This window comes from Oncorhynchus tshawytscha, linkage group LG01 (assembly GCF_018296145.1).
Source record: "Oncorhynchus tshawytscha isolate Ot180627B linkage group LG01, Otsh_v2.0, whole genome shotgun sequence".
NCBI lineage: Eukaryota > Metazoa > Chordata > Actinopteri > Salmoniformes > Salmonidae > Oncorhynchus > Oncorhynchus tshawytscha.
In genome coordinates this window covers 47,654,164-47,668,019 of record NC_056429.1, presented here as the reverse complement: position 1 = coordinate 47,668,019, position 13,856 = coordinate 47,654,164, and the positions used below count along the sequence as shown (strand labels likewise).

The window sequence follows — 13,856 nt, the reverse complement described above, 5'->3', positions numbered from 1 at the left end:
ATATGGTCAAAATATCATATAATGGTATTTCAAAACAATTGGACGGTATGACAGTATTTATGTTTTTTAATAAAAGTAAAAAAATAACATTTGCTTTATGAGTAGTGAGTGACCCTAGGGAGGAAACACAGTCTAAGTGATTTCAATGGGTCTTTCTCCATTCCGATTGTTTTATACGGTTCAATTCAACAAAAATGTTTTTTGCATTTTCATCCATTTCTGCATTTCCTGCACTCATTTGAGATCATTTCCACACTGCCACGTAGGGCTGCACAAATTGGGCAAACAACCTAGGCCTTATTTTTTACCAAATGTTGCAATTACGATTTGACTTCTGATTTCGAGCAAAACACTTGGGTGAACTGTTGGAATCATGGAAATAAAACTATTATTCTAATTCCATACTTAGTATATAATAGTGGGCACTTTGAATACAGTGTTTGACATGACAAATGCCAGGGAGGAGTTATTATTATTTTTTATTTAACTAGGCAAGTCAGTTAAGAACAAATTCTTATTATTTTTTATTTAAGTAGGCAAGTCAGTTAAGAACAAAGCCCTTCTTATTTACAAATTGTGGACCCTATAATCTTTGGGAATGTTATTTCATGAAGCTACCATGACTCTGTGTGAAGTAGCAAAGAGATGAAACTATAGAAATGGATGTTACACACAGCGTATAACATTTAACAAACCAAACCTTCAAATACCGTTATAGAAGGTAAACTAAAAACCCAAACTGGTCCGTGAATCAATATCGTAAAATACAGTATACTGCCCAGCCCTAGGATGCCATATCTGCCCATGCTGCAGAGGTGTCTGCCGAAATCACTACTTTAGTAGTTCTAAGGCATACTTTCAAGTCTGCTACAACTATCAATTGGGTATTAGAGTTAAACTTCCCAAACTGTCTCTATCCCTCTCATCGCTGTGTTGTGTACATTCCTCTCTCATGCGGCCTGTGTGCAGTGCCGGGAAGAATAGGAGCATAGGATTCTGGTCATTGTAGTTAATTACCAAATGGTCTACGCTGAACTAGGTTGACTATTTGCCTATTGAAAACTACAACTCCCTACAGCATCCCACAGTTCGTTCTTGATTTGTGTCTCTCCTGCTTAATAGCATTTCTCTCTAGAGAAACGGTGCATTGAGTTCACATTAAAAAAAAACTAAATGGAAATCAAGTGATTGAACAGACATTGGACACTATTTAAAGACACTATTTAAAATAAATTAACATTTTACAAACTTGTTGTTAGATGGTTCCTCACCATGAAACTAGTCCATGGGCCAGGAGAAACTGTAACAGCAGTTACAAACTTCATCTTATATTTAGCCATGCTAGCTAAAAATCTATGGAAGTAATGGGGGCATATGAGCATGTTTTTTATGGACACTTTAATCACATTTCCTGGTTGCTAAAATTTGAATAGTTTTCCAAATTTCAGTTTGTGACAAAACAAGCAATGTATAGTGTAGATAATCATTGTACCATCTAAGATGTGAAATGTCTTTTCAAAAACCAAAAATACTGTATTTTCAGCTGTTTGAAGCTGTTGTACAAAACCAAAAGTAAAAGACACAAAAACAGAAATAGTGCTCACAGAACAGATCAACAGCTTCTTAGGACTAGCTTTCAATAAGAATGACAGATCTATAACTCGCATTTCAATGTGAATTTGGTCGAGTCGCCCAAAAAGTTACATATTGCAGCTTTAAGTAACATCAAACCAAATATAGAGTTGATTTCAGGTCATTTTGACATGCCGCCATCACTTCCATTGATTTTAGCTAGAGGTGGCTAAACTTAATTGAAGCTTGTAATGGCTGTTTAAAGATAACCAAACTATGGATTACAATTTCCCCTGGCCCATAGACTACTTTCAGGGTGAGGAACCATCTAACATCAAGTCGTAAAATAGTGTTACACCGTATCCAAATCGGCCGTGCGAGTGCACCATCATGCGCAAATTGATTTTGTCCCCCCCACACCAAACGCCATCACGACACGCAGATTGAAATATCAAAACAAACTCTGAACCAATTATATTAATTTGGTTGAAAAGGCCGAAAATAATTAAACATTTATGGAAATTTAGCTAGTTAGCTTGCCGTTGCTAGCTAATTTGTCCCATTTAGCTAGCTTGCCGTTGCTAGCTAATTTGTCCTGGGATATAAACATTGAGTTGTTATTATACCTGAAGATCCTCTACTCCGACAATTAATCCACACATAAAACCAAATTGTTTCTAGTCATGTCTCCTCCTTCCAGGCTTTTTCCCTCTTTGGAGTTTATATAGCGATTGGCATCTAACTTTCATAGTTACCATGACGACCGACCGAACTCAGTTCATCTTTCAATCACCCACGTGGCTATAACCAATGAGGAGATAGCACATGGGTATCTGCTTCTATAAACCAATGAGGAGATGGGAGAGGCAGGACTTGCACCGCGTTCAGCATCACAAATAGAACTTACTTCTATTTTAGCGCTTGGCAATGCAGACGCTCATTGGCGCGCGAGCAGCGTGGGTGCAATAATTGACTAACGTGTATTTTTAAAATGATTTTGCAACGCTCACACGCGAGCGGTATAGTCAGCATGTTAGGTTCTAATTATCAGAGTAAGAACTCAACGGACACTATGAAAGCTTAAACCAAGTTTATTTTTCCCAAAAGATCAAACAGCTGAACAGACAAAAACATGTTTACTAGAGAGCTGGTATTTGTACCCCCCTTTGGGTGGAGTCTCCTCCTTCTCGCTAAACATGGTATCTTTATTGCTAGGCAGGAAACTAAGTGATACGGGCAATAAACTTTTCTTTTTCCCTTAACATGACCTAACCTTGACCCCCTTCATCACTAATCCACGGCTCTCTCCCCTTATCAATGCCTGCCATATGTGATCGCTATCCCTACACTCAGTACATTCCAAGCTTAATTGCACCCACCATATACCTTCCCCCTACAGATAACTATTAAGCTCTGGTGTAGCCCCTCGGCTATGGCACCCATCAGGTCTCTATTATAACTAATGATTAATAACATTTCAAGTTCAGAAATCCAAACCCATCAATAGTGAACTACTCCTTTAACTCTAATGACCTGGCTTGAATCTATATAAGCAGGGCAAGCCGATCATGAGATTTCTTCCACTCCAATTTCTCTCCATGCAAAACAGATTTGGGATCAATTGTCTCAGTCTTCACCCTGTACATGAGAAGCTGGAAAGCATTGGATCTGTGTAAGCATGAGATAATTGGAGTTTATTTTCACCATGCTTCTTTCACCAGCCCTTCTAATTTAACTCCATGAGGAGGAGTAGAGTGATCAAGTGTATCCTTCAGGGGAGAAAGAGAGGTAGAGAATTGGCCCTCAGCTCCCATAGGGCTGCTAGCGGTGGAGCGGCTGAACGCGTCTTTTAATGTCTTCCCTGGGCAGACAGGCCACTTTCTCACATGGCCACCTTCTCATGACTGATGGCCCTCCCTGACAGGCTCAGCAGAGTGGAGTCCTCCGTCCCATCACAACATGGATGTGGGGGTTTCCTGTCTGCCTTGGCTTTCCCTCAAAACAATGCCAGTCCTCTGGGAGTTATTACTAATCCAGCCTTAAAGGGATAGTTCTGGAGGCTTGTGTTTGCAATCATGGCTTGAAATCAAGGTTTGTCCACCCGCCTCTTGAGGATTGACCACAAGTTCTCAATGGGATTAAGGTCTGGGGAGTTTCCTGGCCATGGACCCAAAATATCTATGTTTTTTTCCTCTAGCCACTTAGTTTTGTCTTATGGCAAGGTGCTCCATCATGCTGGAAAAGGCATTGTTCGTCACCACTGTTCCTGGATGGTTGGGAGAAGTTGCTCTCGGAGGATGTGTTGGTACCATTCTTTATTCATGGCTGTTTTCTTAGGCAAAATTGTGCGTGAGCCCACTCCCTTGGCTGAGAAGCCAAGGGGATTCATCAGAGAAAATGACTTTACCCCAGTCCTCAGCAGTCCAATCCCTGTACCTTTTGCAGAATATCAGTCTGTCCCTGATGTTTTTCCTGGAGAGAAGTGGCTTCTTTGCTGCCCTTCTTGACACCAGGCCATCCTCCAAAAGTCTTTGCCTCACTGTGCGTGCAGATGCACTCACACCTGCCTGCTGCCATTCCTGAGCAAGCTCTGTACTGCTGGTGCCCCGATCCCACAGCTGAATCAACTTTAGGAGATGGTCCTGGCACTTGCTGGACTTTCTTGGGCACCCTGAAGCCTTCTTCACAACAATTGAACAGCTCTCCCCTTGAAGTACTTGATGATCCGATAAATGGTTGATTTAGGTGCAATCTTACTGTGCAATCTTAACCTTGCCTGTGAAGCCCTTTTTTGTGCAAAGCAATGACGATGGCATGTGTTTCCTTGCAGGTAACCATAGTTGACAGAGGAAGAACAAAGGTTTCAAGCACCACCCTCCTTTTGAAGCTTCCAGTCTGTTATTCAAACTCAATCAGCATGACAGAGTGATCTCCAGCCTTGTCCTCGTCAACACTCACACCTGTGTTAACGAGAGAATCACAGACATGATGTCAGCTGGTCCTTTTGTGGCGGGGCTGAAATGCAGTGGAAATGTTTTTTTGGGAGTCAGTTCATTTGCATTGCAAAGAGGGACTTTGCAATTATTTGCAATTCATCTGATCACTCTTCATAACATTCTGGAGTATAAGCAAATTGCCATCATACAAACTGAGGCAGCAGACTTTGTGAAAATGTATACTTGTGTAATTCTCAAATCTTTTGGCCATGACTGTATATGATGATTTAACTGTCAATCTCTGCCAAATGGATGATATTGAGAAACAAAAATAATTGTAATTTAAAAACAGATTTGAAACCAATACTATTTAGAACATAGGCAAAACACTATACATGAAGCCATTACCGTTCATTATACCTTGTTCCCCGTCTACGGCGGCTATACCATGCATATAAACTGAGAAGGGTGTAATTGCGGCCTGCATTCCTGCATGTGGGCAATTTATACTTATATTTGTCAATTTTTAAGCTAGGGCCTCCGGTACACAGATGGGAGACGGGGGCACTCCAGTACAATAGGTGGTGGAAATGCACCATAACGTTGGATGTCAACTGCCGATAAACCCCGCAGAAGAAGATGAAGAGGCGGGGGTGTCAATGGTAGCTAGCTGGCTAGGATACCGGAAGACAGTGTCTTTCCACCTGTTGTGCACTGCTTTCCCCCATAATTCTATTAAAGACGGCGAGAACAGGTGTTCGGCAGGCTGAAGCAAAAGACACTATGTTAGCTAGCTATCTAGAACTCCGTTACACAGCAGGCGGGATAGGTAGCTATCTAGGACCGTGTCCTCCTCCCCGAAAAACTCTGATAATACTTTTATTTCCATTTTGACACACATTTTAATCACATAGACAATTAGGGGAAATCCAGAATATCAAAAGTGTCACACATGCATGAAGATGGCACACTCGAGGGGTGGGGGGTTCATGCAGGAACCAATGGGATGCTTGGGGGCGTTCCGAATGGTGTGCCACAATCCCACACTATTGTATAAACATGTTTTTCTCTTTCTCCGTTCATTGCTCTGCATGATGAACTGCCATGCCCGGCTGTGCGCGACATATCGGGCTAAATCTATGTATTGGTGTTGCAGTGTTGACGATGAGCTGACAGGGTTAACCTGCTGCCTTGTAGCTTCTGACATAACTGGTGCAATGAATTCAGATTATTGGGAGATCAACCAAACTCTTTCATTTCCCAACCCATTTAATTTCCCAACCCAATAAATTGGCAATAAATTAATAAAACCAAAAGCTTACCTTGACTTTGAAGAGTTCTAGTGTTGGATAAGCCAAAGTCAGCTAGCTAACATAAAATCCCTCTCTGTGTGTGCCAGGTGTTTGAGTAGGCTAAACTAAACTACTAAATAAATAAATACAACCAAATATAGCTCTCTAGCTCTTTCGCTTCTCCTTAATTTTGGAAGAAATGTTTTTGCTCAAAACTGTTAAACTACTGTCTTTGAGTCAACTACTCACCACATTTTATGCACTGCATTGCTTGCTAGCTGTAGCTTATGCTTTCAGTACTAGATTCATTCTCTGATACTTTGATTGGGTGGACAACTTGTCAGTTCAGGCTGCAAGAGCTCCGATAGGTTGGAGGATGTCCTCTGGAAGTTGTCATAAATACTGTGTAAGTCTATGGAAGGGGGTGAGAACCAAGAGCATCCTATTTTTGTATTGAAGGCAATGTACCCAGGGGAGGACAGAAGCTAGCTGTCCTCCGTGCTGCTGAGGCTACTATAGACCTTCATTGCAAAACAGTGTGTTTTAAAAAATTATTTGGTGATGTTTAATCTCAAAATAACTTTTTAAATGTTCCAATATTTTTATGAAATTCTCTGAGGAGGATGGCCCTCCACTTCATCCTCTGAGGAGCCTCCACTGAAAGGAACCATAGGCCAACCATGTGGCTAAATTAACTCTCTCTAGCCAAGTTTTAGGCTAACCTAGGCTGTATGCTATAATTGCACTTTGCCCTATTTGTAGGCTATTGTAGGCTTCTAGTTGGGCTAATAATGTACATAAATTAATAACTGAAATGTTTTACAGCAGCCATATTCGCCTTCATGACACGTGGGAGGATGCAGCTAAATAGTGACAGATTAACTTGATCAAATCCACACTTTGAGTGTTCCATTTTGCTACACTAACATTGACTATGTTGAATTTTTGGGGGGGACGGACCCACGCCAGTTTATGTAGGCTAACATGTCCTTCTATAAGTACCTAGGGCTTTTCACTTTCACAACAACCCCAATAGCTGTTGTGAACGTGCAAAAAAAAATGTATGTAGTTCTGTCCTTGAGCTGTTCTTGTCTATTAATGTTCTGTATTATGTCATGTTTCATGTTTTGTATGGACCACAGGAAAAGTAGCTGCTGCTTTTGTGCCAGCTACTGGGAATGCTAATAAAACACCAAATTACCAATACCAAAACTATGGATGTCATTCCAAAGCAATTTACTTTGACCGCGCAAAGCAGAAACACATTTCACTGGGAACACATTCATTTGAAAAGAACTGGATCAAAAATAAGTAGGCTACTAATGTTCTCATTACGGCAAGATCACACGCCCCCTCTGACAAAACAGTTTCACAGTGTTACAGTAGCCACGCCAATTGCCTTGCCAAGTGATTAACCCTCTTTTCACATGGCTACAAAACGAGGCTAAACTGTGGTAGCAAAGTGTTGCCTCGCATTCCAGATTATGTCTGACTGCACAGACTGACCTTGCTGCTAAATGGGAAAATAGTAATGAATGGACACCATTCGTATAGGCTTTACTGCTCGAGTTGACAAGAGGACAGCAGAACTCACCTTGCCGCAGACGAATAAAGTAGGTGTCTTTTCCATGGCAGTCCCGGGCCGATACAAGTGTCAAATCCAACCAGTTTCCCTGGCTACCGGTGATAGTCGTAAGTATCTCCTGGTCAGGAATTTAACGAACAACGCAGTTTAGAATTTATCAGACGCGAAACGTTAACCAACCATCCGTAAGCACGCTGCGTTGAGCAGACTATTTCAGAAACGGAGTAAATGAGCTCTTAATACTCTGGTTTTCCACTATGGACATTTTAGCACCGTTCTCGTTCCGCTGCTACGACCGGGAAACGTAACAGACAGCAATACTACATAGGCCCCTCTCCTTTACAGTATGGGTGCGTGCAGTATGCAGCCAAGAGAGTTTTATCAAAATGTCTACTGCTCTCTACAGGAACAATGTCAAAGCTGCAGTTCAACACTATAGCTCTAGCACAACCCTATAGATCAGCGTTTTCCAAACTAGGTTTTGTTTTTTTGCCCTAGCACTACACAGCTGATAAAAAATAATCAAAGTTTGGTGATGAGTTGGTTATTTTAATTAGCTGTGTAGCGCTTGGGGTAAAAACGAAATGTGCACACAGGGGGAGCCCAGGACAGAGTTTGTGAAACCCTGCTATAGAGCACAAATGCTTGTTGAAATATGTACAGTGACACTAAATGTTTTATTTTTAACGGTCCAATGCAGCCGTTTTTATCTCAATATCAAATCATTTCTCGGTAACAATTAAGTACGTTACTGTAAAAATATATATATATTAAACTGGTCAACAAGAAACAAAAATAACTTCTTAGCAGAGAGCAATTTTTCAAGCAAGACCTTTGCTAGGACTGTCTTGGGAGTGGGGAGGAGAAAACTGAAAATTAGCTGTTATTGGCTGAGAGATTTGGATCTCTCTTTCTTATTGGTGTATTAACTAATTAATTGCCTGGCGATGTCACCAGGGTGTGCCAAAACGTCATCCCACCAAAACAGGCTGCAATTTCAGGTGGTCTTTTCAAACAGCTCTTACACTAAAAGGGTATTATCATAATTTTCACAATTGTGGAAATATATATAAAACACAGGAAATCAAGTGTTTCCATTGTCTTTAAATAAACAATAGTATGACAGGGTAGGAAACAAAAAGTTGGTCAGTGTTTCCAAAGGGACCTTTATTAGTGGGGAAGATTTAAAATGGTATAAAATCTTCATGCCCTTACAGTGTACACCTGTCCAGATGAGTGCTTTGTGCCTAAAGGTCATATGTAGGCTAAACTGTGCTGTGAACATTTGTGGTGTGGTCCACTGTTTGTTTATTTGTGTCAGTAGTTTGTTTAAATATGACAATATCCAAATGTTTGTTTAATCTCAGTTACGGATCCCGTAGTCGCCTCTTCACTGTTAACGTTGAGACTGGTGTTTTGCGGGTACTATTCAATGAAGCTGCCAGTTGAGGACTTGTGAGGCGTCTGTTTCTCGTTAGACAATTTTCGCTGTTCTATGAAGGGAGTTGTACACAGCGTTATACCAGATCTTCAGTTTCTTGGCAATTTCTCATATGGAATAGCCTTCATTTCTCAGAACACGAATAGACTGATGAGTTTCAGAAGAAAGTTATTTGTTTCTGGTCCTTTTGAGCCTGTATTCAAACCCACAAACGCTGATGATTCTATCCAACTTATTATGTGACTTGGTAAGAAGAAAAAAATACTACTGAACTTATTTAGGTTTGCCATAATAAAAGTGTTGAATAGTTATTTGACTCAAGCTTACATTTTTTTATTAATTCGTAATAATTTCCAAAAACATAATTTATTGCAATAATACATCTGTATGTTGACACACATGGTCAATTGACAGAACAAAAAAAGAGCCTTTGACAACAAGTACTGTTCACATGTAATAAATAAAGTAATAAATTAACAAATGCATCACAACAAAAGACTGGTCAAATTTGGATTAAATTACACACACATACTGTACTTACGCACAGACACAAACACACTCACTCTTACAGGCACACACAGAAGCAATGCTTATTCATCTTATTCATCCACAATCTTCAAGTTTGTTTTGAGATGAACAACGATACTGATATATATTACTCAATTAAAGTCAATAGAATTATTTGAAATAATTCATGATATACTGTATTTAATATATACTATGTACAGAAAATATATAATATAAGGGTGGAGGGAAATACAGTTACACCCGAAACGACACTTCTGACTTCCACTACACTGTATGTTATCATCTGAATATTCAAAATATTTTGATGACTTGCGCTTCATATGAATCTATGTGTATATATATATAATACATATATCATGTTTTCAAGACTGATATATCTACTGGTTTGAATAAATATAGATAGCAAGACAGATACACAGTACTGTAAATACAGAAAGCTAAAACATACATGGCTAAATATATGCACAATACACAAGACAGCACTTTGCAATCCATATTGCGTTTCATACAGATAACATATTGGAACAGTGCTATTTTCAATAGGTTTCTGTAATGTGATATGTCGATAGTGTCAGGTGGATGGATGATGACGACAGTTGCCGCTGAAACATGCGTGGGTGAGAGGGGATGACTTCTTCTCCCTCTCGGATTGGTTGGATGAGAATGGATGGCGAACAGAGGACGTCCTCTCCTCCTTTTGCCTCTTGGTCAGACGCTCCTCCAGCTCTAGTCGAACTTGTAGCTGCGGTCATTGCGGTCGGTGTGTTCTCTGGAGAGACAGACGTGTGGAGAGATGAGAATAAGACTGATTCAGACTCCTTTAGGTGACAATGATTTACCAGTGTCCCCAACCTTAAACACTTGACGTATCATAAACCACATCCTTCTGTACTACAGCATGTACTCACACAACAACAAAAAAGACAGAAAGTAATGTTGAACAGGATATGCTATAAAACAAGAAGAGAACCATAATGGTGAACTATATCTTTTAACCGTAATTTAGCACTTTAATTACCTTTCTAATATACGGTAATTGCGTAGAATGTCTATTCAAAAGGAAAGCAAAGACTTCTTCATCTTGTCGGCTAGCTTTCATCAAATCTTGCAAAAATTCTTCAGAACAATTTGTAAAAAAACAACAACAGCAATCTAGGACAGGGGAGCACAACTCAGGCCCTAGGGTTCTGCAGTCTTGCTGCTTTTTTTCCCCCTGGTACTTGATGTCATAGATTCCCAGGTAGAAGTCGGTCTGTAGTTCAAAGGGCTTGAGGACTGAGGCTATGCACCCCTGATATGGAATAAGTGGTGTCCATTGTCAGAGACTATCACAGCAGGGTCATATCAGCCACTAAATCTGGACAATATGTCATGGCAGGTCATGACATAGGGAGAGAATGATCATAAGGTTGTCTTATGTAATGTTTTTATTACATCGACATGATTGAGGCACAGGAGTGGCAGGTACGTCATGCATATAAATCTTCAGTAACAACCTCATAACGTATTCATTATAATGACATAAAACATGTTATAAAATGTCTTCACAGCTGATGTCAGTTTACCTAAACAATAGCTTCTTTAATGACAAGTGTTAAATCAGTTTCCATAAGCTGATATATTTGACCGCAACTGTATATGCTTGATATGTCATTTGTTTGATAATGTGATCATTGAAATGTATAATTTGGTTGCTCATAGCACAAGTTTGTCCGAGGGTATTCCTCGTAAATGGGTATGTAAAATAGAGACAGCAACGATCTCAGAAGTGCCAGCAGGGCCTTCTAGAGTTCTAAAACATTGGTATCCTTGTAATAAAGCTGAATGAGGGAAGCTATTCCCTAAAGCTAGAGGAGGTAGCTAGGGAAGCTAGTTAAATGTCTGGGTAGCTAGCCTCATAGCTAGCCTCGTAGCTTCTACTGATGGCCTTACCCTCAGCAACAGCTTAAATTCGGATGTGCTTGGTGTCATGCAACCTGGTGATGACAAAATGAGATCACACCGGTCAACGACTGATACCTTGCATTGGCAGCCAGTGGGCAAGTAAAGTGATAGTATGACAACTTTATTCATAGCCCTCTTCAAGAACATGAATAAGCATGATACAGTGTTTCATGTTCATAGGATCCCATTTGTGTCAGTCAAATAAGTAATACTGATGTCCTAGCACTACTACTGTACTAATTATACTACTAGTAATATAGTAAATTGTGTTTTTTTTACTTTAGCCTTAGATATGTGCCTGTTATTGTGTATCCTTGTTGTAAAATTCACAGAGATAGAAATGGAGTAATGGATATGCAGAAGAGGAAGGCAGGGTTATAAAGTCAAAGCAAGGAAGTGATTGGGTGGCTGTGATTGAGTCGCATGCAGGCAGGGTGAAAGATGATTGCGTGGGTGGGTAAGGGGGAGGGGTTGGGGAGTACTTACGCCCCCTCGTCTCTAAGAAGCTGCAGGAACTTAGTGACTCTGTACTCCACATCCATCTGGAGGAAGGAAGCAGGAAACCAAAGATTAACACCAGTGGTTTACAGAAGAAGAAAAAGAAGACACACCTTGACAGTGCAAATATGTGGCATTATGCAGGCTCTACCGTATAAAACCGTTTGCACCACTTCTTGAGGCATGAGACCTTTCTAGCGGCCATAGCTACTGGATGACGCTTGTGGTCGACTGTTCTGCAGCTGAACGATGATGAGGAGGAGGAGTGCTGATTGCCACTGACCTGCAGAGACATTTCAATTAGCATCAGGAGCTTCTTGATGCCAATCCAGACCCTCTTTCCCTTGACGTGCTGGCCGATGGTGACCCGCTCTGCGTCCGTGAAGCTTCCCAGTAGCTACAAAGGATACAATGACAATGAGTAAACAAATGGCACACAAGCAAGACAGTAGCATTAGCTACTAAAATACTTAATCAATATTTACATTGTGTGTGTGTGTGTGTGTTCACTTGTTTGTTTGTGTGTGTGAGTGTGTGTGCGTACCTCTAGGGCTTCCACCAGGTGTTCTCCAGTAGAGATGTTGGGGACGTGGATAGTGGTACTGAAGGCGTCCAGCATCTCCATCTCCTGCAGCACCTCCTTACGGCTGGTGGTTCCAATGATCAACAACTTACGGCCCTGTAGGCAGAGTAAAGCACAGACAGAGTTACACACACGTACATGCACATGCACACACTTATACGCATAGACACACAGACTGGTGTAAATAAACACATTAATATAACTCAACACCTGCATTAAGTAATGCAACCATACCAGTGTTGAACTGAACAGTGAACACTCACTTTAGGAGGAGTCTTCTTCAGCAGCACCAGCAGGGCCTGGAGAACCATGTTGGAGAAACGAGGTCCAATGGGAACGTAGTCTAAAGGAGTGGAGCACAAAGAAATCAGAACAGTACTTCAGACAGGACCCACGAGTGTTGCTGCTGATTCTTTCAGGATTGAAGACTGGGTCTTGGCTTTAGATGCAGTGTTTTGTTTATCTGCAGCATCATTAGAAAGTATAGAAGAGATACGAGTTTGTTGCTCCACTAGAGATGGAATTAGGAGGTCCACTAGACTAAAAGGAGAATGAGGTTTCAGAGGAATGAGGAGGTAGAGAATCACCTAGGAGACGCTCAATGTCATCCACCACCACACAGCTCAGCTGAGACTTGTAGGCATCCTCGAAGATCTGAGGGAAGGAAGGCAGGGGTTAAATAAAAGGGGGAGACTGATAAACTGGAGAGAAGTAGCTAGTAAAGAGAGAGGGGGACCTAGGGATCGAACCACCAACTCTATGGGGCAATGCGTGGTCCAAAGTCAGCAGTGCCACAACTAGTCTACCATTCGACCAGATTCTGGCACAGTGGCCATCTCTTTCTATAAGCATGGTGCCAGCCTTACAAAGACATTAGGGTCAAAACACTTAATAAAACTGCAGGAGCATTCAACAGTATGCAGGTATCAATCTTTCTTTCATGGTGCACATCCACCTTCTTGATAGCCAGGCACTTGGAGTTTTCGGAGAAACCGATCATCTTGTCTGGGGAACAGATCTTGATGAAGGGGAACTCTGAGCTCTCCGAGATTTGGGCAGCCAGGGCCGTCTTTCCACTGTGAGGGGGTCCTAAGAGGACAGATGGACAAATAAAGACTGTTAGAGAGAGAAGGGGGGTTTCAACTGTGTGTGTGCTTAAGTGTGTGAGCTCCACCTGCATGTGCCTACGCTCACTTGCATGTGTATATGTGTGTTCGCTCACACGTGTGTGTGTATGTGTGTGTGGTCAGGCCTACCCTCCAGTAGCACGGCCACCAGTGGTGTGCGGTCGCTGTTCTTGGTCTGCTGCACGAGCAGCTCCCCGTCATCCAGCACACGGGTCACAGGGTCGCCCCACTTGATGATGCCGTTCATGATGTAGCTGGCGTAATCCTCCTGGTTGGAACCAAATGCCTGGGGGAGGAAGAGGGGGAGGATGAGGATAAAGAGGAGGGGGAGTGGGCAGAACGTTTTAGGA

At 41.5% G+C, this 13,856-nt stretch overlaps 2 protein-coding genes across 5 annotated transcripts in view; both read right to left on the bottom strand.

The window, feature by feature from the left end:
• The window catches only part of LOC112252251 (thyroid hormone receptor alpha-like), a 95,460-nt gene extending 87,711 nt beyond the window's left edge, over positions 1–7,749 (bottom strand). For both annotated transcript variants that reach the window (XM_042322213.1, XM_024423328.2), the window contains exon 1: positions 7,395–7,749. The gene's annotated coding sequence lies outside the window, so the exon portion shown is untranslated. The remainder of the gene's footprint in view (positions 1–7,394) is intronic.
• A 1,394-nt stretch (positions 7,750–9,143) lies between these two features.
• Positions 9,144–13,856, bottom strand: part of LOC112252241 (vesicle-fusing ATPase-like) — a 35,529-nt gene continuing 30,816 nt past the window's right edge. For 2 of the 3 annotated variants that reach the window (XM_042322203.1, XM_042322212.1), the window contains 8 exons: positions 13,636–13,792; positions 13,335–13,468; positions 12,967–13,033; positions 12,643–12,722; positions 12,341–12,475; positions 12,080–12,193; positions 11,785–11,840; positions 9,144–10,123 (listed from right to left, as the gene is read on the bottom strand). In XM_042322203.1, coding sequence (XP_042178137.1) covers positions 10,081–10,123; positions 11,785–11,840; positions 12,080–12,193; positions 12,341–12,475; positions 12,643–12,722; positions 12,967–13,033; positions 13,335–13,468; positions 13,636–13,792 — 786 coding nt within the window. In that variant the 3' untranslated portion in view covers positions 9,144–10,080. Of the gene's footprint in view, positions 10,124–11,286; positions 11,331–11,784; positions 11,841–12,079; positions 12,194–12,340; positions 12,476–12,642; positions 12,723–12,966; positions 13,034–13,334; positions 13,469–13,635; positions 13,793–13,856 lie in introns of all 3 variants that reach the window. The other variant, XM_042322211.1, reaches the window with a different exon arrangement.